Genomic DNA, 21,604 nt, shown 5'->3' with positions numbered 1-21,604 from the left:
CAAATCAACTGTCTTATAAAACCTCCCACACTCTGAACTTCTCTGATGGTTTCTTGCCTGTAACTTGGAAGTTTAATGTGAATATAAAGAGATTAAAACTTCAGTGGGGTTGATTCACAGGTGACACGGTATACTTCAATCTGGGAGGCCCATGACATCCCGTGGTTCCACTATTACTGATGCTGGTTATGCATCTGCGGTTAAAGTGAGACCAGCAACCCCTCCCTTTGAAAGGTACATTTTGTCTTTCGCAAGTAAAGATTGTTCTGTTAGGTGCCACACATTGTTATCTGAGTATCTTGTTCCCTACTGACTTTATCGTCTGTGACTAATCCTTCCCTGAACCAATTCTACTAGGGAAGGGCAGTTATAACATCATAACCATGTTTTTCTACTATTCTGTCCACATTTTTTAGCTGCAATTTTTCATAAATATAAGCATTATCACACTCTCTTTATAGTCTGGCATTCATATTTTTACTCAATATGTCACACTCAATTACACATTCAGTACACAAATGCTCAAACTAACCCAAGCCTGGTAAGTGGAATTGCCTTCAAGTTGACTCCTCCATCCTTCTGACAAGATTCCATTTTAGAATAAAAAACAACAACAACAAAAATTAAAGCTGGGCCTAGCAGCTAAAGTCCTCGCCTTGAACGCGCCAGGATCCCATATGTGCGCCGGTTCTAATCCCGGCAGCTCCACTTCCCATCCAGCTCCCTGCTTGTGGCCTGGGAAAGCAGTCGAGGATGGCCCAAATGCTTTGGGACCCTGCACCTGCATGTGAGACCTGGAGGAGGTTCCTGGCTCCTGGCTCCGGATCGGCACAGCACCGGCCAATGCGCTCACTTGGGGAATGAATCATTGGATGGAAGACCTTCCTCTCTATCTCTCCTCCTCTCTGTATATCTGACTTTGTAATAAAAATAAATAAATCTTAAAAAAAAAATAAAGCTTTATTTATCTGAAAGGCAGGGTTAGAGGGAGAGTCAAAGAAAAGATGCCCAGTTCATTCTCCAAGCGGCCAGGGTGGGCAAGGTGGAAACCAGGAATTTAGAATTTAATCCAGGTCTCCCAGACCAGAGCAGGAGCCCAAGAACTTAGGCCTTCCTTTGCTGCTTTCCCAGGTGGGTTAGCACGGAGCTGAATCACAAGTGCAGCAGTAGCGATTTAAACCTGCGCTGGACGGGATACTCGCCTGGAATCCTAACCTGCGGCGCCCAAGGCAGGTTCTTCTTCCCAGTTTTATAACAAAACACGTACCAGGTAAACCTTATTCTTTCTTTTCTCCAAATGGTATCAGTCACGTCTCAAATAAGCCCTTAAATCTTTCAATGGGTCATGGATTTAGAAATTATTATCTGAGTACCAAGTGTGTCCTAACTGCTTTTAGAGGGGTCTTTACTTTTAGCTTTTTTACATAGAGAGAAAAAAAAATCATTGTGTTTAACACCTAAGTTTGTACTGATATTTCTACTTTAAGTTTTACTAACTTCTTAAAAAAAAACCTTAATTTTCTAACTTGTATCTCTTTTCTCATGTCAAAACTTTATTTTCTAATAACGATATCTACTTACTTAATTTATTCTATAACATAAAACTGTTTCAAAATGCAAAGACCAACATTATTGTTAAGTATAATGTACTGAGGGAAGTATCAAAACATTTCATGGAAATTCTTAGGATATATTTAACATGGGATGCATAACCTTTTTAGTCATGTGTATAATCAATTACAAATATTAACAAGGCTTCTTGGATGATACTCATCTGTGCTTATGAACAATTTTAAGGCTCTACTTTTTATTTTGTTTATTTCTGACTATAGGGCCTGGTGCAATGGTTGAATGACTAAATCCTCATCTTGCTCACGCCAGAATCCCATATGGGTACCAGTTTGTGTTCTGGCTGTTTCACTTCCCATTCAGCTCCCTGCACCTACATGAGAGACCTGAAAGAAGCTCCTGGCCCTTGGCTTCAGATCAGCTCAACTCTGGCCTTTGCAGCCACTTGGGTAGTGAACCAGGGGACAGATTTTTCTCTCTGTAAATCTACCTTTAAAAAAAAACAAAACACCCTAATCTTTATTTCTGACTATAAAATCTACAGGTCTCAAAGTTCCACTGCCTCACTTATGTTCCTGTGCTTGACACTCTGCTCCTTCCTTCCCATCTGTAGTGTAGCCATTTGTTGCTTTTCTTTTTTTGTAGGAAAGGGCAGAAGCAAATATATATATACATTCTTATTTTTCCTTTAATACTCGAAAGGTAGTATATTCAAAATAGTTTGTACCTTTTTTTCATTTTCACACAATTTCAAAAAAAATTTTTAAAAAAGATTTATTTATTTTTATTGGAAAGTCAGATATACAGAGAAGATGAGAGACAAAGAAGATCTTTCATCTAATGATTCACTCCCCAAATGGCTGCAATGGCTGGAGCTGAGCCAATCTGAAGCCAGGAGCCAGGGTCCCAGGGCTTTGGGCCGTTCTCGACTGCTTTCCCAGGCTACAAGCATGGAGCTGAATGGGAAGCGGGGTCCCTGGGGTTAGAACTGGCACCCCTATGGAATCCCAGCATGTACAAGGTGAAGACTTTAGCCGCTAGGCTACTGCACTGGGCCCTGAAATAATTTTTTAAACTTTTACTTCAAAGGTAATTTTTCTATAGAGAGAAAAGGAGAAACAGGAAAAAAGAGAGATTTTCCTTCTACTGGTTCACTCCCCAAATTTCTTCAATGACTGGAGCTGAACTTGAATGAAGCAGGATACTGGAGCTTCTTTTGGGTTTCCTTTGTAGGTGCATGAGCTGCTTTCCTAGGCTGCAACAGGAAGCTAGATAAGAAATGGAACAGCTGGGACACAAACAAGCACCCAGATGGGATGCCGGTTCTGCAAGTGGAGGGTTAGTTGCTGTGCCAGCATGATGGCCTCTCAAAAAATTAATTTTTTAAAATAATAATTAGTTACACGGCCTGATGCAATAGCCTAGTAGCTAAATCCTCACCTTGCATGCGCTGGGATTCCATATAGACGCCAGTTCATACCCAGTCCGTATCCCATTGCTCCACTTCCCTTCTAGCTCCCTGCTTGTGGCCTGGGCGAGTATTATAGGATGGCCTAAAGCCTTGGGACCCTGCACCCACATGGGAGACCCACAGGAGGCTCTTGGCTTCTGGCTTTGAATCAGTTCAGATCCAGCCACTGCAGCCAGGGATCCTTCTCTCCTCCTTCTCTTTGTAAATCTGATTTTCCAATAAAAACGAATAAATCTTAAAAAATAATAATTAGCTACAAGTCAAGTTAACTTGGCTCAGTCTCTCTATACAGTCAAAACCTGTTGATTTTTATATACCATAAACAAATATAAAATGGTGTGAGTGCCTGGCATGGCATCCTACTGGTTAAAATCCTCACCTTGAACCTGCCAGGATTTCACATAGGCACTGGTTCGTGTCCTGGTTGTCCCGCTTCCCATCCAGCTCCTTGCTTGTGGTCTGGGAAAGCAGTCGAGGATGGGCCAAAGACTTGGAATCCTACACATGTGGGAGATTCAGAGGAGGCTCCAGGCTCCTGGCTTCGGATTGGTTCAGCTCTGGCCATTGTGGTCACTTGGGGAGTGAATCAATGGATGGAAGATCTTCCTCTCTGGCTCTCTTCTTCTCTGTATATCTGACTTCCCAATAAAAATAAATAAATCTTTAAAAAAATATTTGAAAGACAGAGAGACAAAGAGAGGTATCTTTCATCCACTGGTTTACTCCTCAAATGTCCATGACAGTGGGGTTGGACCACTGTAAAGTCAGGAGTTAGGAATTAGATCCAGGTCATCTTGTGTGGGTAGCAGGTGCCAGGTATACCTAGGTCATCCTCTGCAGCCCTCCAGGCACACTAGCAGGAAGCTGAAGTAGCCAGGACTTGAACCAGGCACTTCAGTATGGGATGCGGGTGTCCCAAGCGGTGGCTTTACCATCTGGGTTGTACCATTCACTTCCACAGTAAATTATTAGCCTTCTCTTGCAGTTCACTCTAAAGCCAACCTTGATGAAGTTCACAGGCAGTTGTTAACTGAAAAACCTTACTGCAAGTTCTGCTGAAAAAAAAAAAAAAATCTGAGGAGATGAAAACCTGTCAATTGTTTACAGACATTACTCTTAACATAAATGCTAAAACAAGAAACTGTGACACCAAAAGCAAGCGATCAGCAGCCTGCTTTAGAAGGAAGATGGGTCGCCCCAACTAGGCTCCAGCCCCCACTGGTTGATACAAGTGCAGAGTACGTACTGGGCAAAACCAACCTAGTCTGCAACACCCACTGGTTCCAGAGCAACTCCAGTCCGAAAACAAAATCAGCCCAGGAATTGCACCTACAAACTGATTGTGGCGATGACCAGCTGGACTCAGAACGCTAGCCAAGATAAGACGGAGGACGGAATGGGTCAATCAACCATCCCGGATATATGTTGGCAGCGAAAACTGGGCGAATGTAGACTCTACAATGGACAGTGTCAACCAGTGAACTCTACAACGACCTCATCGAGCTGGGAGAGGCGAGACTAGCAGTGATTCATAACTAAAGAAATATTAAAACCACTAGGGGTTGATCGCAGCTAAATAGTCTCCCCAAGAAGCTGTTCAATCCATCTGGACAATGAGCAGCTGGACTATATGCTTGGCATCTGTTTGCAGGGGAAGAATCTTGATTGAATTTGAACTGTAACGATGCAACGGGGTGGGGGGTCCACCGTGGGGGAGGGGCATGGGGAGGGGTGGGGGGAACCCCAGAGCCTATGAAACTGTCACATAATGCAAAATAAAAAAAATAAAAATAAAAAAAATTTAAAAAAAAAGAAGAAAGATGGGCCTCATGCATTTTAGAAGACAATGCCACGTGTGCACTTTTCTTAGCCCAGCGAGAAGGAAGGTAAGTTATGAGGCAGAAAAATTCTTTTTCTTTCACTTCGAAGTTTAGCTCCGATTAGGTTGTAAGCCATTACCTTTCATGAATTCAAATCAAATTCACCTATTTTTAGGAGTGGCTAGATGTCAGCTTAGCATTCAGGAAGGCTAGGCTATATCTAACCACAGGGGAAAAAAATGACAAACCCTTGCTAAGTGTACCTGGGCAGCAGCAGAACCTTCAGTGGATTCCAGGAAGCAGCTGACCCCATGCTAACATCCAACAAAGTTTAAGGAGACAGAAACCAGACTGGCTCTGCCACATCAGTACCCCCAAAATTAGACATTGAATAAAATTAATCTGACTTTAATGACCTAATGTTAAATGGTCACCTTGCAATAGCAATTATTGTTTCCAAACATGGGCAGGTCAATGGGACCCTTCAGAATCTATTCTGTAGTTAAGACTGCACAGGTTCAGATTAAAGAACAAAGTGAAATCCGTTCAAAGATCAGTTACAGTTTATTTTAGCTTCACAGGTCTTAAAAACACAAACAGGCCTCCATGTAAGACATAGAGACAAAATACATAGAATCTACCAATCAGTGATATCAAACCATTTTAAAGATATAAATAATATTTCATTCCAAAGAAGAAATATTTGCCATGTTCTTCATTTTCTAATCTGAATCTGAGATATATGTATTTGATTTTAGACAAAAGTCTCCGTATAAAATCAGGACCTTAAGATCAGGATTGGGGAATCCTTTTTCTGGCAAGGGCCATTTGGATATTTTATAACATCATTGATGGGCCATATTAAAAGTGTCAACTTAAAAATTAGCCTGCCACATATTTATTACATTTCCAGTCCCACTTGTGGGTTGTCTAGCCAGGGCCACACAGAATGATTCTGTGGGCCTTATATGGCCTGTGCCCGGATGGTTGCCATGCCTGTCTTGGATGTCCTGTAAGAAACTGGTGAAAAGAACTCTTGCCTAAGTTCCTGCTGGGGGCTATTTAAAAGTAAGAGGGACCCACTGCTCTTGCCTACATACAGTCTCCACCCTCTCTATCTCCCAGATTGGAACACAGAAGTTTGGGCTCTCCTGATTTACGACTTTCTCAAGAGCCATTCGCAGCACAGTGCACAAAGGCACAAATATAAAGATTTTGTGCTTTACACTGCACAGAAAACCAAAAGACAAGATTAAGTTTTGTACAGGAAGTTACTTGGCAAACTTTATCGACAAATAATACTGCCAGAACATCATCCACCTACATATTTTTCAAAGCATTTTTGGTTAGTTCTTGACCAATCAAGAACCAGCCTCAGCACATGATGCATCTTATACAGGTAACTGAGAAAAGTAGCTTGAAATCCACACTTCCCAGTACAGTAAACTCCCAGATCCAGTACCTAGATGTCTAGACCTTTCTGGTTTAAGTGATCTACCTCAACAAACACTGGGGGTTTTCAGTTTACAGAGCACTTACATCTTAAAAATTTCTGGAATCCCACCAGTGCTGCATCTACATTTCACGGAGAAGACAGAAGGAGGGGTGGGGGAAGTGACTTGCTTAAGGCCATTTGCTACCAACACAGACTAAAAGGCAGAAACACACACCCTCAGGCTCAGCACAGTTTTTCCTCTTTGGCACCCAGCCACTTTCTCCGGTATCTTCAATGGGTCAGTTTACAGAATAGTCTCGCGTTGCATTCAAGCCTCCTGAGAGGCTCAGAACAACACCTGGACATCTGTGAGCCTTTCAGAGGAAAAAGAATCCTTCAGCTTCCCAAATCTCAGTTAATGCTGGGAGCAGCGAGGAGGCACTGAAAGGAAAAGTTTTCACCTGGGATGCTCACATCCATGTCCAAGGGCCTGGGCTCAAGGCTCGGCCCGTTCCTGACACAATCTTTCAGCTAAGGTATAGCAGGTGCTAACTGAAGCAGTTGGGTTTCCACCACCCATGAGGCAAGCCTGGATTGTGCCCCTGGCCCCTGGCTTTACCTGGTGTGTCCTACTGCTAATATTTAGGAAATGACTCAGCAGATGGGAGCTCTGTTTCTCAAATAAGAAAATCAACAAATTAAAGTCACCACTGAATTGCTATGAAGAGGTTGCTCCTTAGCCTTGGAAAGAGTGAGGGACCAGAGAAGTGTAAACACTGCTAAGCAACAAGTTCAGTTCTAATACTTACTTCCACCGTCTTTTAGAGATGAGGTTGGCAGGAGAAGAAGGTATGGCAACATAACCCCATTGTCGTCACTTGGGCAAAAGAAATGAACTCAGTATTTCCTATTTGCATCTAATCCACCTGTGTATATAAATGGGCTTTTCTTTCTTTAAAGATTTACTTACTTTGAAAGTCAGAGTTATAAAGGGCAGGGGTGGGGGAAGAGACAGAAAAAGAGATCGATTTTTTTCATTTGCTAGTTCACTCCTCCAAGAGGGTCACAAAGCCAGTGCTGGGTTGGGAGGAAGTCAGAAGCTAGTCATCTCTGGCTGCTTTTCCCAGGTTATTAGCAGATGACACTGATCAGAAGTGGAGCACCTGGGACTTGAGTCCACATCCATATGGGAAACCAGCATTGCAGGCAACAGCTTTGCCCACTACACTGTAACAGTGGTCCCTATACAAGGATATTTTCATTTTGACATGGTTAAAATCAATAATTTTTTTTTTTGCTGTTCATGTGTATAAATTACCACATCTTTTGAAACATGCAACAGATAATATATTTTAAATGTGTGGGGACTTTGCTTTCACACTAACCCTTCCCATCATCTAAAAGTCAAAAGCATTTTGCTAGGTGGTCTGCCACTCAAAAAAGCACCTGTTTCAAGTCACCTTGGTTCTCATGACTGAAGACCTGAGTGAAGGTGAGCTTTCCCAACACAAAAGAAAAGGAGCTCATGTTCTATTCTTTTTATTTTTTAAAGATTTATTTATTTTTATTGGAAAGTCAGATATACAGAGAGGAAGATCTTCCCTCCGATGCTTCACTCCCCAAGCAGAGGCAACAGCCAGAGCGGAGCTGATCCGAAGCCAGGAGCCCAGGGCCTCCTCTGGGCCTCCCACGTGGCTGCAGGATTCTAAGTCTTTGGGCCGTTCTCGACTGCTCTCCTAGGCCACAAGCAGGGAGTTGGATGGAAAGTGGGGTCGCCAGGATTAAAACTGGTGCCCATATGAGATCCCAGTGCGTGCAAGGCGAGGACTTTAGCCACTAGGCTACTGTGCTGGACCCTATTTTCCTTTTAAAGATAAACTTTTTTCACTGATGCATTCTCACCTCTCTGACTCTATCATGACAAGAAAATTTTTGTAAGACTACAAGTTTTATTGAACCAATCAGGACTCAAGTTAGCTGAACGGTGATTACTATGAAGATTGTTTAAACTATTCAATTAAATGATCTACTTACACAGAATCTGAAAAAGTCAAACTCACAGTATAGAATAGGGGTTAAAGGGTGAGAGAGATGGAGAGGTGTTCAAAGGGTATAAGATGAGGAAGCTTTAGACAGCAAAAGTACAGCACAGTGATCACAGTTAATAATTATGTTCCAGATATGGGACATTTGCTGAGAGTAAGTAGTAAGTATTCTCACCACATACCCCAAAAAAGTAACCGTGAGGTGATGAAGATGTTAATTTGCCTGACTGTAGTACTCATTTCATACCACACTGTATACCTTGAATAAATACAACTTTTACTAGTCAGTTCCACTTTAATTACACTGAAGGAACTGTAAAAAACAAAATAAGTACTCACTGAATGTATAAAAAACTTCCATATATGGTTTAAGAACAGATTTTTTTCCAAAAACTGAACTGTAGATTTTAGCTACATAGTTTCAAAATCTCAATATAACTGCAAGACAGATGTATACAGAGCCAGAAAGCAGCGTCTGAAATTCTTTTGGTCATTTACACAATTTATTTTTACCTTTGCGTGGTCATTTTAGAAGGCTTCTTTTAAAAAGTCGAGGGCAGGCATTGGCCTAGCAGTCAGGACAGCTGTATCTTGCATGGAATGCCCAGTTTGATCTGGACCTGGGCTCTGGACTCTAGCTTCCTGCACTGCAGACCCAAGGAGCCAGCGGGGCTAGCTCAGCTAACTGCTCCTGCCACGACGGAGATGTGGGTTGGCCTCCCAGCTCCTGCTGTGGCCCAGCACTGCCCCAGCCATTCTGGCCATTTGGGGAGTGAACCAGCAGCGTGAAACTCTGTCTCCTAAGTAAATAAACTTGAGAGGAAGATGAGGGGAAGAGAATGAAAATAATTGGTGTGTGAGATTATATCCCCTTCTAGTGGGCAGCCTGAGCGTTAATGCAGCACTGATCAAACGATGAGATGCTAATTCAAGGTTTCACAGCAAAATGGTTTCCCCATATGTTGGAGAACACAAAGCCCCCTGACTCCTCTGGGGAGGGCTTGGGGACCTTGCTCTTTGATGAGATTTGGCCCTGTGTTAGTGTAGCATGGAAGGCCTCCATGACAGTCCTTACTCAGCAATCTTCCAATGTGCGTAAAGATTCCTCTGAGATATCAGAGGAGAAAACAAGAATACCCCTGGTAAAGAGTCCCCTGGGGGAGATCTTGGCCTGTGGCTGTACAGAGTCAGGTTGCTGAAAGGGAAAAGCAGAATTTGCACCAACCTGCACGCTTACTGTGCTCTAAGCATGATTCTTTTTCCCTGGGCCCCAAACAAAATCCCATCCATGTCTCGGCAGTTCACGCTGTAAACTGTACCTACCACCTGGTCACTCTTTCAAGTCAAATACCGATCTTCTGGGACAGACATATCAACACAGGACTGAATAAACCAAACCCTCACCTGCCCTCCCTCTTCACAATTCTGGGTCCTGGCTGGTAGCACAGTGATCCTGACAGAACCTTTCATGATTGCAAAGACATTTTTGGGAGACTCCGACAGTAGCCCTCTCCAGCTATGTGGCTCACCAGCTCAGTCAACTGTCTTAACTTCTGCCCTTTCCTATTCCCCCTTCTTTAGCCTTTATTGCATCAGCAACTGTCAACCTCAGCAACACAGTCAACCTCTTCTAAGACTTCCTATGGCTTCTTTGAATACAGAATTTCACTAAAATATTCTCTAATGATCTTACCAAGTTTAATATCACCCTCAGTCCCAGAAATTCATAAAATAAATTAGTATGTCAGGGAAGCTCTTCTATTCTGACCTGAGATTTCTGAACTAGCTGTAGTTGTTTTCATGGGGTCTGAATCTTCGTTTGCTGACATATCCTGACTGCACAGGTCCTGGGACACAAACGGTGCTCACTCCCAAGCTGACAAGGTTACCTGATTTTTGGGGATGGCTTGCTCTGAGCATCTTAGCAACGAGAATAAAGGCAGACTACTTGGCTTTTGTCCACGATCAAAATTATCCAACAGGTGGCTAATTGCATTATCAGCCCAACATCTGATTTCCGAACCCTTTGAGGAAACCCTACTACATAACTTAAAAAGAGTGCTTATCAATCTGAGCTCTTTCAAGTTGCTCTGGAAAGCTACTTCAGATGCCAGCCCATCCTCTACCTGCCCCTGTCCACTCTAGACTAAGCCTTTCAGCTATTCTGATTAAGCAGATCTATGGTTCTTAAGCAAGGCTCCTTATGTGGCCTACCCCTTCCATCACACCCTACTCTGAGAAACACTGTGTTGAGACACAATCCAAGCAGAGCCTGAAAAAGCAAACACAGCATACTGTTTACCAGGCTCTCTATAAAGACACTCAAGAAACACAGGGAACAAATGGATTAGCTATGCCTCTGTCAGAGCTAAAACAAATGAGTCACAGAAACTGGTAATCTACCTTTAACTCCACCTCAACTAGTCAGTATACACAACGCAGGGTTAGGAGACCATTACAAGGAGGTTGTCTGAGAGGCTAGACGTACTCTTACAATGTTTTCATCAAATGTAGGAAAAATTGCCAAAGTGCTCTCATTCCAAACAGGCCCAGCACTCAGCTAATCCCTTCCCTGCGGAGTCAGAAAAGAATGTGCAAAACTGTGACCCTTTCCTCCCCAAACAGGAGGGGCTCCTGCTCCTGGACCCGAAGGCTGAGAAAGGTAACAACTCTATACTCCTAATTGCATAAACAAGGTTAGGCAATAAGGTGCTTCTCCAATAGGTCCTCTCGAGCTAACTTTTATGAAAGGTCAATGTCCTTGACCCCACAATGCCTTCACTAAGAACCAAGCCTTTGCCAACCTTGGTTCATTCTCAATTGGCAAACATGAAAAGAACTACCGCTCCCCCCTCCCGTGTAATGTTTTCCTTTGAGAAATCCTAGCAAAGGATGCCATGGGTCAGCCCCTGCAGGATGCATTTTCCTTGGACTCACAATACAGCTTATTACACTGAGAACACCATGTCCCCAAATCCACTTGGTCTCTTTCTGCTATGGATCTGAAATAAACAGATTCTACAGCAGCTACAAGTCTGTTACCAAGGCCACTGTATTGATGAGCATAATTAACATTCCCAATTCATCTAGTCCCCAGCAGGACCAGCCGGCTGGGCTACTCCCCTGGAAGTTAAGAAGCCCGCTCAAAAGCTGGGCACCAAATACTCATGTATTGAATGAGATGCTCACCCTGGCCACTGAGAAGAACCGAGTTCTTACTGTAAGAACTTACACTTCAACACATCTGCCACCTCTACAAAGCACCTACTCCAGTTAGTAGCAAAATTCTCAAGATGTCCCTTCTCTCTAAAGCTTGCCTAAATCATGTGTTTTAAGGAAGTAACGCATCCAAAATTCAGTGCTAAACAGAGCTGGAGCTCCATACTAGGTCAAGCACTGGCTCAGTTCCCAGAAGACTGTAATTCTAAAGAAGGTGTGTTTTAAAGAGCAAGGGTACATGGAGCTTTTGAGCATCAAGGTCAACTTCTGGCTCACAAGGGGTAGTCAGGGCTGTGGAACAGGAACCAGGAGTTTGCTCAGCACCACCAGTCAAAATGGTTGTTACTTGTGGAGTCCCAACTTACAGTTCAAAATGAAACTGTTCCACACACAATTGACTTCCAAACCCCAACTCCCTAACTCCTTAAGACCATGTGTGAACTAGAACCCCAATTTTATTCTGGACAGAATTTCTAATGCTAAGGGCTTACAACCTGCTTGTTTTGATGATGACAAATTCAAATTACCTTCCCTATCGTCATTGCCTTGTGTTCCCAGGTTACTGGGCTAAGAACCTGGAGGCCACGTATTCAGTCTCAGCTCTTAGCTCCTATTGCTGGCACTTCTCCTTCCTTCCTTTCCTTCTCTCTCTATTTTAATTTGAAAGACAGATTTTACAGAGAGGAGAGACTGTGGTAGCCCCAGCATTTTCTAAACTGTTGGAAAGTTTCACCATTTCCTCATCTGCAGCTCCTGGCACTTCCTTACTCAAGCCAGGTGGGAGGGTTCTAAGCTAGAAAAACAACCAACCTGACAGGAAAAATGAGTCAAAGCTAACATGTGAATCCAACTTACTTTCTCCTGGGGTGATCAATCATCTTACATTATTTAATCAGCTGTATCCTGGCAGTATCCTATGCCAGGAACTATGCCCATGCATTTGCACGAGACGTGGTCCTTACCCTCAACATGATTCATCTAGAGGAATTAAATGATGGCAAGTCAGGTATCATAGTTTGATAAGTTGCACACTGATATCAAACCAATTCTGAGATACACAGGGAGGCAAACTGCTCTGTTCAGATTTGCTATTTGATCTGGGATGTGGAACTCCCAATTCTGAACACTCCAATGGGAATCAGCTCTGGAACTTGGCAGCACACAAAAATCCCCGAAGGTGCTGAAATGTTGGTTTAAGTCTGTTAAGTTCCTGAGTTGGACCCTCAGGACATTTATAATAAGTCATTTGGGAAGCTGTGGTGTCTCCAGGAGCAGGGAGTGACAACCACCAATAGGCTCACAGGACAAACTGCAGGCTTAGCAGTTCCTGGAGAGGGTATGTGGCGCAGAGCTGACCTTCTAGATGATAGCTTTTCTCCCAAAGTCCAAGGGTGAGTTTGGGGCAGTCCTGTAAGCCCTCCCAAAGCATCTGCACATTTTTATGCCCCTGAATTTTCCCGAGGGAAGAACCATGACTTTCCTAACATTCCTCAAGGGATCTGAAACTTCAAAGCTTATGAACGATTGTGCTGGTGTCTCATCCAGCAGCTTAACGGGCATGCCTTCCCAGAGGCTGCGAGAGGCCTGTTTCAACTTTTCAGGCAGGTCTGTCTGTCTGCAAACTCCTGCAATCAGACGGGCGTGTGCATTTAGAAAACCCAAGGCGAAAGCCTCCTATCTACCGCTCCAAAATGAACGGTCACAGTCCTGGAGAGCCCAGCTGAAGGTTCCTTAAAGCCTCTGAGGAGCAGACAGTAGGGCTGCCAGAGTGGGGCACATCTGAGTCAGTGAAGTGAGGCTTTCTGATAGGTAGGCTCCAGGGACCCGAATGGAAATAGGTCACAGTCCCAAAGCTTTGAGTTGAGGTCAAGCCAGTCCTGGGGAAAAAGGATAAAGCAATTCCCATCTACACCCATGGAAGCCCAAGCCCCAAAGAGTCACCTTGAACAAGTATATGGGAAAGTCGGGGCATTAAAACAAAACAAAACAAAACAAAACTTGCCAATGCTGCAAACACAGAATGAACTGTTTCATTCAGGGGGGTCTACGGTCCCAGCCCTGGGGGCTGGCCTCCACAGGCCTCACTGGCAGGCACAAGAAAGAGGCCCTGGATGTGCTGCCAACCCTTGCCTTATGTGTAAGATCACACACACACATCTCCTCCAAGCCTCCAGCCCTGGCACCCTGCTACTCGTGAATTCAACAGCTGGCTACCACCAGGCTGTGATCCAACTCAGATCAATACTGGTGTCTTGAGCACGAAGGCTTAGTGGGAGTTGCTGATGCTATAGGACACTTGCAAGTCCAGGAGGGGAGAGAAAAACAAGCAGCAGGCATGCTGTTCCTGGGCAGTTCTTGGGACTGTAAAGCACGAAGCTTGAAGCAGGTCCAAGATGAACAGCATGGAACAGTGAGCAGTTCCAGGCCCCTCTTGCTTAGTAAGCCTCATTTCCATCACACAGCTGAGTACACAGTGTCCATTTCCGATGAGGTGAACTGGCTTAGACTGGCAGTGGAGAACAGGGCGAGCCCATTAGCTCTGCAGGTTAAGCTCACAGGCCTGCCAGCTGAGGCATTGGGGCTTTTGTGGTAAGGCAAGGGCATGCCTGGATATTCCTATATTTGTGCCTCCAAGTCTTTCTAGTCTCTAGCGCTGCAAATACTACTCTTCACCAGTAGTTCATTACACTTTGTTCTTTATGTCTTCAGTGTGTGGTAAATGTTAAAGCCCCACTGCATACTGCTATGAAGTCCCAATCACTGCACCATTCCGAGACCAAGCCACCAGGCTGAACCTTACTAAACTGAAGACAGAAAAACAAAAAATGAAAACAGTCCTAGTCTCCACGATTCTGTAACTGCTGTGGAGCAAAGGTGCTCATTTCTGCAGGAGACTATCAGTCATAAACCATCAAGGACAGGCTATTCAGAGCACAAAGGGGAGGGAAGGGGTCGGCTAGGAAACGCTAAACTCCCAGTTCAGAAGAGTTCTTGGATATTTCATATCATTCAAGGATTCTATTTTGAGAAAAACCCCCCTACCCCACCCCCCACAAAGTCTTCTATAGCCTGAGGACTAACTGGAGTCCGCTTAGCTCAGTATCTGACAAACACCACATTCTCCGACTACATCACGTGTTGGGGAGGTTTCATGGGGGGACAGGTGCAGTAGAGCACATCCCACTCCCACCACAAGCTCTAAGATATCTCCTTGTCCACAGTTCCTGCTAAGAAACTGGTAATTTACAGTGCTCAACAGGAGTAAGTTACACGTCGGAAACTTACATTAGGGAAAATGATTTTCCTATTGAAACATTCCAACACAAGCACCTTTGACTTTGCTCTTTAAGAATATCTTGGGGCCTGTGTTGTAGGGTGGCAGGGAAGGTTACAGACCTGGCTGCTCCACTTCCGAGCCAGCTCCCTGCTCATATGCATCAGAAAAGCAGCTGAAGATGGCACAAATGCTTGTGCCCCTGCCTCTCCTCCCTACAGGAGACCCAGGAGAAGCTCCTCATTCTGCCCTGGCTCAGCGCCAACCACTGCAGCCATTTGGAGAGTGAAAACAGCAGATATAAGATCTCTTTTTGTTTCTTCCCTTCTCTGTGTAATTCTATCAAATAATATTTTTAAAAAAATCATTTATTTATTTTTATTGGAAAGGCAGATATACAGAGAGGAGGACAGAGAGGAAGATCTTCCATCCGATGATTCACTCCCCAAGTGAGCTCAACGGCCGGTGCTGCGCTGATCCAAGTCAGGAACCGAGAACCTCCTCTGGGTCTCCCATGCAGGTGCAGGGTCCCAGGCCTTTGGGCCATCTTTGACTGCTTTCCCAGGCCACAAGCAGGGAGCTGGACAGGAAGCCGGGCTGCTGGGATTAGAACTGATGCCCATATGGGATCCCAGTGCATTCAAGAAGAGGACTTTAGCCACTAGGCCACCGAGCCAGGTCCTTAAACAATCTTTTAAAAACAACATCTCAAAATGGGGCTCCTATTTGACCTTTTGTGTCACATCATCCAGAGCATTATAAATAGGGTGAGTGCATTAACCTGGGAGCTGTACAGCGTGGCCGTCAGTGGACAGCACACTGGGAGTACAGGTACAAACCAGAACTGTACTAGGCAAACTAGGACATATGGTCACTCTAGGTATAAAGGAATAAACACTCAGTAAATGGCAAATTCTCTCAACTATCATCATTCCCTGTTTTACAGGGAATAAAAGGAGGCCCACATAAATAATTTATCCAAGGTCATTCAGCTATCAGATTGTAGAAACTGAAAGTGAACTTGAGTTGTAAGAACAAAATGGGGAAGTTAATAAGACCTTATGTAACAGCTAAGCAACATGAGACAGAGAACTACTTCAGTGAGTCAAAGGCAAACATGGAAACCAGAAGAGCAATGGTGATTCTGATTTTATAGAAATTTCATTACCTGCTGACCTTACAGGAGGTGCAGACAGTGTCTGTAAGAGGCTGAAGGAAAGCACACGGTAAGACGCTGCCCAGCTCTGCATTCTCACACCCCAGGCCAGAGAAGTACCGCATGCAAACATCTGGTCCGCAGCCAGTCACGGGGATGCTTCTGACTGAGCTCAGTCAGGTGTGGTCCAACGACCGCTCAGTTCTGACTCAGCCTGACGCACGTGTTCAGCATAAGGGGAGTCGTTCTTTACAGAAATGTAATATTCACAGTCCCAAGCTTTGAAAAGTAGGCACACATGGTTTTCCCTTACTAACCAGTTCCTTTAAGCAACAACAAAGGGCATGAGAGTAACTGTATACAGGTCATTCACTGCCTGAGGTAGCACAGTAAACCTACCAGCAGTTACAACTAACTGAAATTCTAGGTGATTCTACGCGTCAACCTAACCCTTACAAATTCACCAGATTATTACACAGGAAAAGACACTCTGGAGTCACATGGCATCCTCTTGATGAAGCAAAAAGCACAGAGCTGTAATCTTGCCAGCGAAGGATCTAGATAATAGATTTCTCTACCACCAGCTCAACGTCTAAAGAGACGTGAAAGAACATGATTTGGAAACCAGTGTGTAATCAGCTCAACCAATCTAAGAAAGGTCAATACCTGCCGAGAAATCCAAAGAGCGTTCTCTTACACCCATTTCCTGCTCTGAGCTAATCACCGCCACACAGGAGAGAAGATTGGTTCTCAGTGATTCTTAGAAACATTAGTGCAAATTCTCTAAGTAAACCAGGAAGTGGCTGTGAGAAAAAGGGCCCTCGGCACTGCTCCTATCTATCTGGTTGCCATACCAACAGGGTGCATGTGCAGCTACACTCAGAGTATTTCTTAGTCTCAGCTGACTCCGGGTGAGTGTGCGCTACATATGCTTTATTCAAGCGGGGAATATTTTTACACACAAGAGTAATTTCTTCTCTGTATTTTGCCGGCAGAAAAGGCCCAAGGGCAAACATCCCAGGCCTAATCTGTCATTCAGAAAAGTGTTCCCACTTCCCCCAGCCCAATGTTCAGAAAACGGTGGGTGTTCCAAATGGCGGCCTTCCAGAGGAGCAGGCTTGGTGACCAAGGTGGACATTTGGACTCAGTCTATGAGCAGACAGCCTACTGGACACAAGGTCCATTCCTGGAGCCGCAAGGACACCTCCCCCTCCGCATTACAAAGTAGCCAAGAAAGAGGGATAAGGAGCCAGTGTTTGCTGGCAACTCCATGACTGATTCAGTTCCCACTGGCCTTCAGTTAAGGATCTTCCTCAGCTATGGCACGACGCACACCGACCCTCACAATCGAAGGTTTCCTGTGCCCCCCTGCCACCTTCCCAACCACATCATGCGGAGTCACCAGTGCATCGTGAGCCAGCCTTATGACAGCCGGCAACACTGGTCTGGGAGAACGCCCTTTAGGACTCTGTACTGCCAAGGAGACTGACCCCGGCTGCACGGGAGATGAGCCTCATCAACCAGCTGCCTAAGCCCTCAGAGCCACCACTGTCCCCTCCCACAGTTCTGACTTCCTACTTGTAAAAACATACTCGGAGACTCCCTTCTAACATTTATTTTTCACTATCTTATTTCCCAATATGCCCCTGTCTTCCCCTGTGGGCAGAGGAAACTGAGGAAGACAAATCAATTCACTTGAGGTGGTACCCATGTAGCCGGCTTCTTCGTACCCAGACATCTCAACTCCTGTTCCCTACTAGCAAGCCCTATGACACATATGGCACTGTGAGACGGTAGACCCCAAAAGGAGAAGGATTATAGTTGTAGAGCCCAGATATGTATGCTTGTAATGGACGGCCATTTACCGCACTGTTCGGCACACAAAGAGTAAAAAAAAAAGCGTCCTCCAAAAGTTAGACCGGGATCTGATCTAAGGACCAGGAAGGTCACCCTGCAGTAACCTATATCCTCTGGCACCTAGACTGGCCTCAGCTCCCCAGGGACCTCAGCGCTTCGCCTGACCCAAGGATTTCTTGGTCAAGAGCCAGGCTGGGGTCGTCCCAGGTAAAGGACGGTCCTAATCCAGCAGGCCCATTCCTCCCCCCGTTGAGTCCCGGGCCAAGCTGCTTGTCCCCTCGGCTGTTCCTCATGCTTTCACACATTATCCACACATGGCAGAGGTACAAAAGTGACTTCAAACGTCCTATTCAGCTGCAGTTCTGAGAAATACACCACCCAGGACTTGCTCGGTGACCTTGACGAGCCTGCAACCAATCTTTTAACTAAATAAATGCCTTTTATCGTCATAGGGGAAGGGTCATCAGGCCCCGGGAAAATACTTTGGGACAAAGGGCTGCATAAACGCTGAGCACCAATGCTCAGAGCCAACAAGATGAATAAGAACCACCAGGCACACAGACCAGCAAATGGCAACTCACCCCAAGGTCTTCCCACTGCCCCCCCCATTCCTGGCAGACACTGCTTCTGTTAGCCAGCCATTAGCCCTTGGTCTGACCACAATACAGAGAAAACAAGTGTTCACTCCTGACAGGCAGCCACACAGACACTCCAGGTACTAGCTACCCAGGTGGGCAACAGGCATTTGAGTGCCTCCTGTGTGCCAGGCACAGAGTGAGGCTCAAGAGAAGAGAGGCAAACACCCATCCGGGATGTTCTGAAGCAGCTAGCCCAACAAGAGTTAGCCCCGGCTGGAGGACGAAGCCCGGGAATGGAGGTATATGGGCCTTCCCCTTTGTCCTAACTCGGGGCACAGCCCTTACGCACTCCGCTTTTAAGGGCTGCACCTGCATCTTTGCAGGCGTGTCCAGATTACAAAGCAGGCGGTTCAGCCGAGAGCCCAGAACACCAAGGCTCCCCTGACTCACAGTCAAGGGCCATGATCTGGCTAAGACCCTATAGCTACAGACTGGTGCAAGAGCAAACTGACGGCACACAATCACGACTTGTCTTTTCAACTTTGCGGTTCGTGGGACTGCATGCGCAGGCCGACTCTCCAAAGAGAGAAGACAGCTATCTCTCCCAGTGAGGACAGATTTGCTATCCAAGTGCAGGGGCCTCAAGAGTTCAGACAACTGCAAACCTTGCAGTGTGTGGCTTTTACAGGCCTGCACCCGGTTCCACAGCACAGGCAGAGACAGCCTTGAAACACTCTGCTTGCACACAAGCAGGAAGTGTTTACCTGGGCTTCGGGAAGGTCACCTCCTGCCAAAGGTTCCTGGCTCGGCTGTTAACTGCGTGTGTGCCAGGTATGTGGAAAGTCAGGCCGCGCTCGGCAGGCAATGGTTAGGAAGCCCTTGGGATCCCATGCTACCCGTGGAGGGCCAAGTCAGACTGGCACCTCCAAAGGTGACAGCTAGTACAACAGAAAGCAACAGGGTGGCCTCCGTGCTCAGCCCCCGGCTCCAGGGACCGAGACAGCAACCAAGAATGAGCCATCGTTCATACCCACCCACCCACCCGCCGCACCCGAGCTCCTCCAGGGATGCTGCGCTCCAGCAGCAGCACCCCTGCCAACGCTTGCTGTCAGCAGCAACGAGCTACCTACGTCCCAGCCGCTGGAGACGGCAGGTGACAAGCCCGGTGCGGCGACAGCTCCACGCAGCCCAATCCCAAAGATTCGCTCCCCCCAGAAGCTCTGCCAATCTACCTGAGGGGGAGACTTCGGTACCTCCCTCCTCTCCCACTCCCCGCTGGGCTGAGCAGGTTCGTTCCCTCCCACTCTCATCTTCCAGGTCCTACCTCACCCAAGTCAAAGCCGCCCATTTAAACGCCTGGTTCTAATGGGGTCTCCAGAGGGTCCCGGAGGACTAGGGCCGAGGGACAAAGGAAGCAAAGCGAGGTCGGGGGCGGTCTCTCCAGCCAGGGTGAGGCCTGAGGCGGCTGCCCGGCTGCTTCTCCCCTTCCCTCCGCTGTCCCCGATCGTCCCAAACCAAACCTAACCCAGGCCCCTGAGGTGTCAACCAGCCGTACCCCACCAGCACCACCCCGGGCCCTGCCGGCTCGCGCCCCCTCCGCGAGGCCGCAGCCCGTGGCCCTCGTCGTCACCCACCTTCTTGGGCGCCTTGGTGACGGTGGCCATGAAGGAATACTTCTCGGCGTCCTCGATCTCCTTGGCCTGCTTCAGCTCCTCCCCGACCCCGGGCAGCGGCATCGCGTCAGGCACAGACATCCCCGGGCCGGCCCCGGCCTGCGGCCGCCCCGCCGCCCCCGCCTCCTGCGCTCACGCCCGCCCGCGCGAGGCGCCCACCCTCCCGCCGGGCCCCGCGCCGAGCCGCGCCGGCAGCCGAGGTGCTGCGGCCGGCGCCTCCTCGGCTCAGCAGCTCGCCAAGCCGCAGAGCGACGGCGGCCACGGCAGCAACGGCAGCAGCACCAGCCCTCGCACAAGCACCAGCGCGGAGCTCCGACCTGCCCGCGCCGCCACCTCCGCCGCACGCAAACACGCACGCAAAGTAAGGGTAGAGGGCGGCGACGCCACGTCAAGTACTGGCAGCTCTGGGGACCGGGAAGAGGCGGGAGGAAACGTCCTTCTTCCTTGACGTCACCACGCTGGGCTGGGCCTCCCAAGTCGTCCTCATTTTTTTCCCACGGGTGGGTCGGAGATCCCAAGCTAAGGCGAACATTTTGCGCCGCCAGGTGGCGCCATGAGCCCTGTGAGTGGCGCGTGTGGCTGCGAGGGTGCCGTGCTTCCTCGGAGGGTCTTTGGGTTACAGGGTTCCTTGGCGAGGCCGCAGAGGTGCCGAAGCAGAGATGCTTTGGAGCCAAGAGCAGAGCCTCGCAGGACACCTCTCACGGCCTTTGCTAGAAGATTCCAGCCCCGGAGACAGCATGCTTGCACCCGCAGTCCCTGCCCCAGGCCCTTTTGACTAGAAACCCCTCCTCATGGGAGTTCAGGGTTTGCGTTTGACCTCACAGAGGGCAGAAAGGACTCAATGTGCGGTCTGGTGGCTGCACCACCCTCAGTAGCTTGTTTCATCACCCTCTTCCCCCTGGGCCTTGCCTGTATACAAGACCTTCAGCCCAAAGAGCCATTGCTGGGACAGGACCGGATGGGGCAGTTTGGTGAGCAGGAGGCAGAGGGAGGCGCTCGCCACCGCGGGCATCTTGGATCCTCACACCCTTTATCAGCTGGAGTCCCTATGCGCAGACCCTGGGTATCAAAGATGCATGTGATGCGTTTTATGTTTTGGAGAGGCAAGGCCTGCCTGTCAGCGGAGGTTGCCTGTCCTTTGAGGTGACAACGACATTGGTTGTGTGTCCTGTGGAAAGTCCAGTGCCCTCCCCTTGGCCTTCTGTGAATTGCTGGGGCTCCTGGGGGCTCTGGGATTCTGCTGGTTCAGGAACTGTCTTCACTTTTCTGGTCTTGTGACTGCTTCCTTAGCTCTGAATGTCCCTGCAGCTCCTCCCTCTATCCGCCGCTGCCCTTCCACCCCTCCACCCTCCACTTCCCAGCCACAGGAGAGCAAGGCAGAGCCTTTACTGGGGCTTTGTGGCTCACAGGGGACAGTTATGTCATACTGCGAACACTTCAGAATCACATTTATGAAGTGTTCAGAGAAGTTGCTTTGGCTGTCTTGCACCCAGGATTTCTCAATGGC

The 21,604-nt window shown here is 47.2% G+C and overlaps 1 protein-coding gene across 1 annotated transcript in view; it reads right to left on the bottom strand.

The window, feature by feature from the left end:
• Positions 1-20,538, bottom strand: part of AHCYL1 (adenosylhomocysteinase like 1) — a 47,214-nt gene extending 26,676 nt beyond the window's left edge. The window contains exon 1 of the mRNA XM_058660019.1: positions 20,059-20,538. Coding sequence (XP_058516002.1) covers positions 20,059-20,178 — 120 coding nt within the window. The 5' untranslated portion in view covers positions 20,179-20,538. The remainder of the gene's footprint in view (positions 1-20,058) is intronic.
• Between the last annotated feature and the right edge of the window lie 1,066 nt (positions 20,539-21,604).

This window comes from Ochotona princeps, chromosome 2 (assembly GCF_030435755.1).
Source record: "Ochotona princeps isolate mOchPri1 chromosome 2, mOchPri1.hap1, whole genome shotgun sequence".
NCBI classification, from domain to species: Eukaryota; Metazoa; Chordata; class Mammalia; order Lagomorpha; family Ochotonidae; genus Ochotona; species Ochotona princeps.
This window is presented reverse-complemented; position numbering and strand designations above follow the sequence as displayed.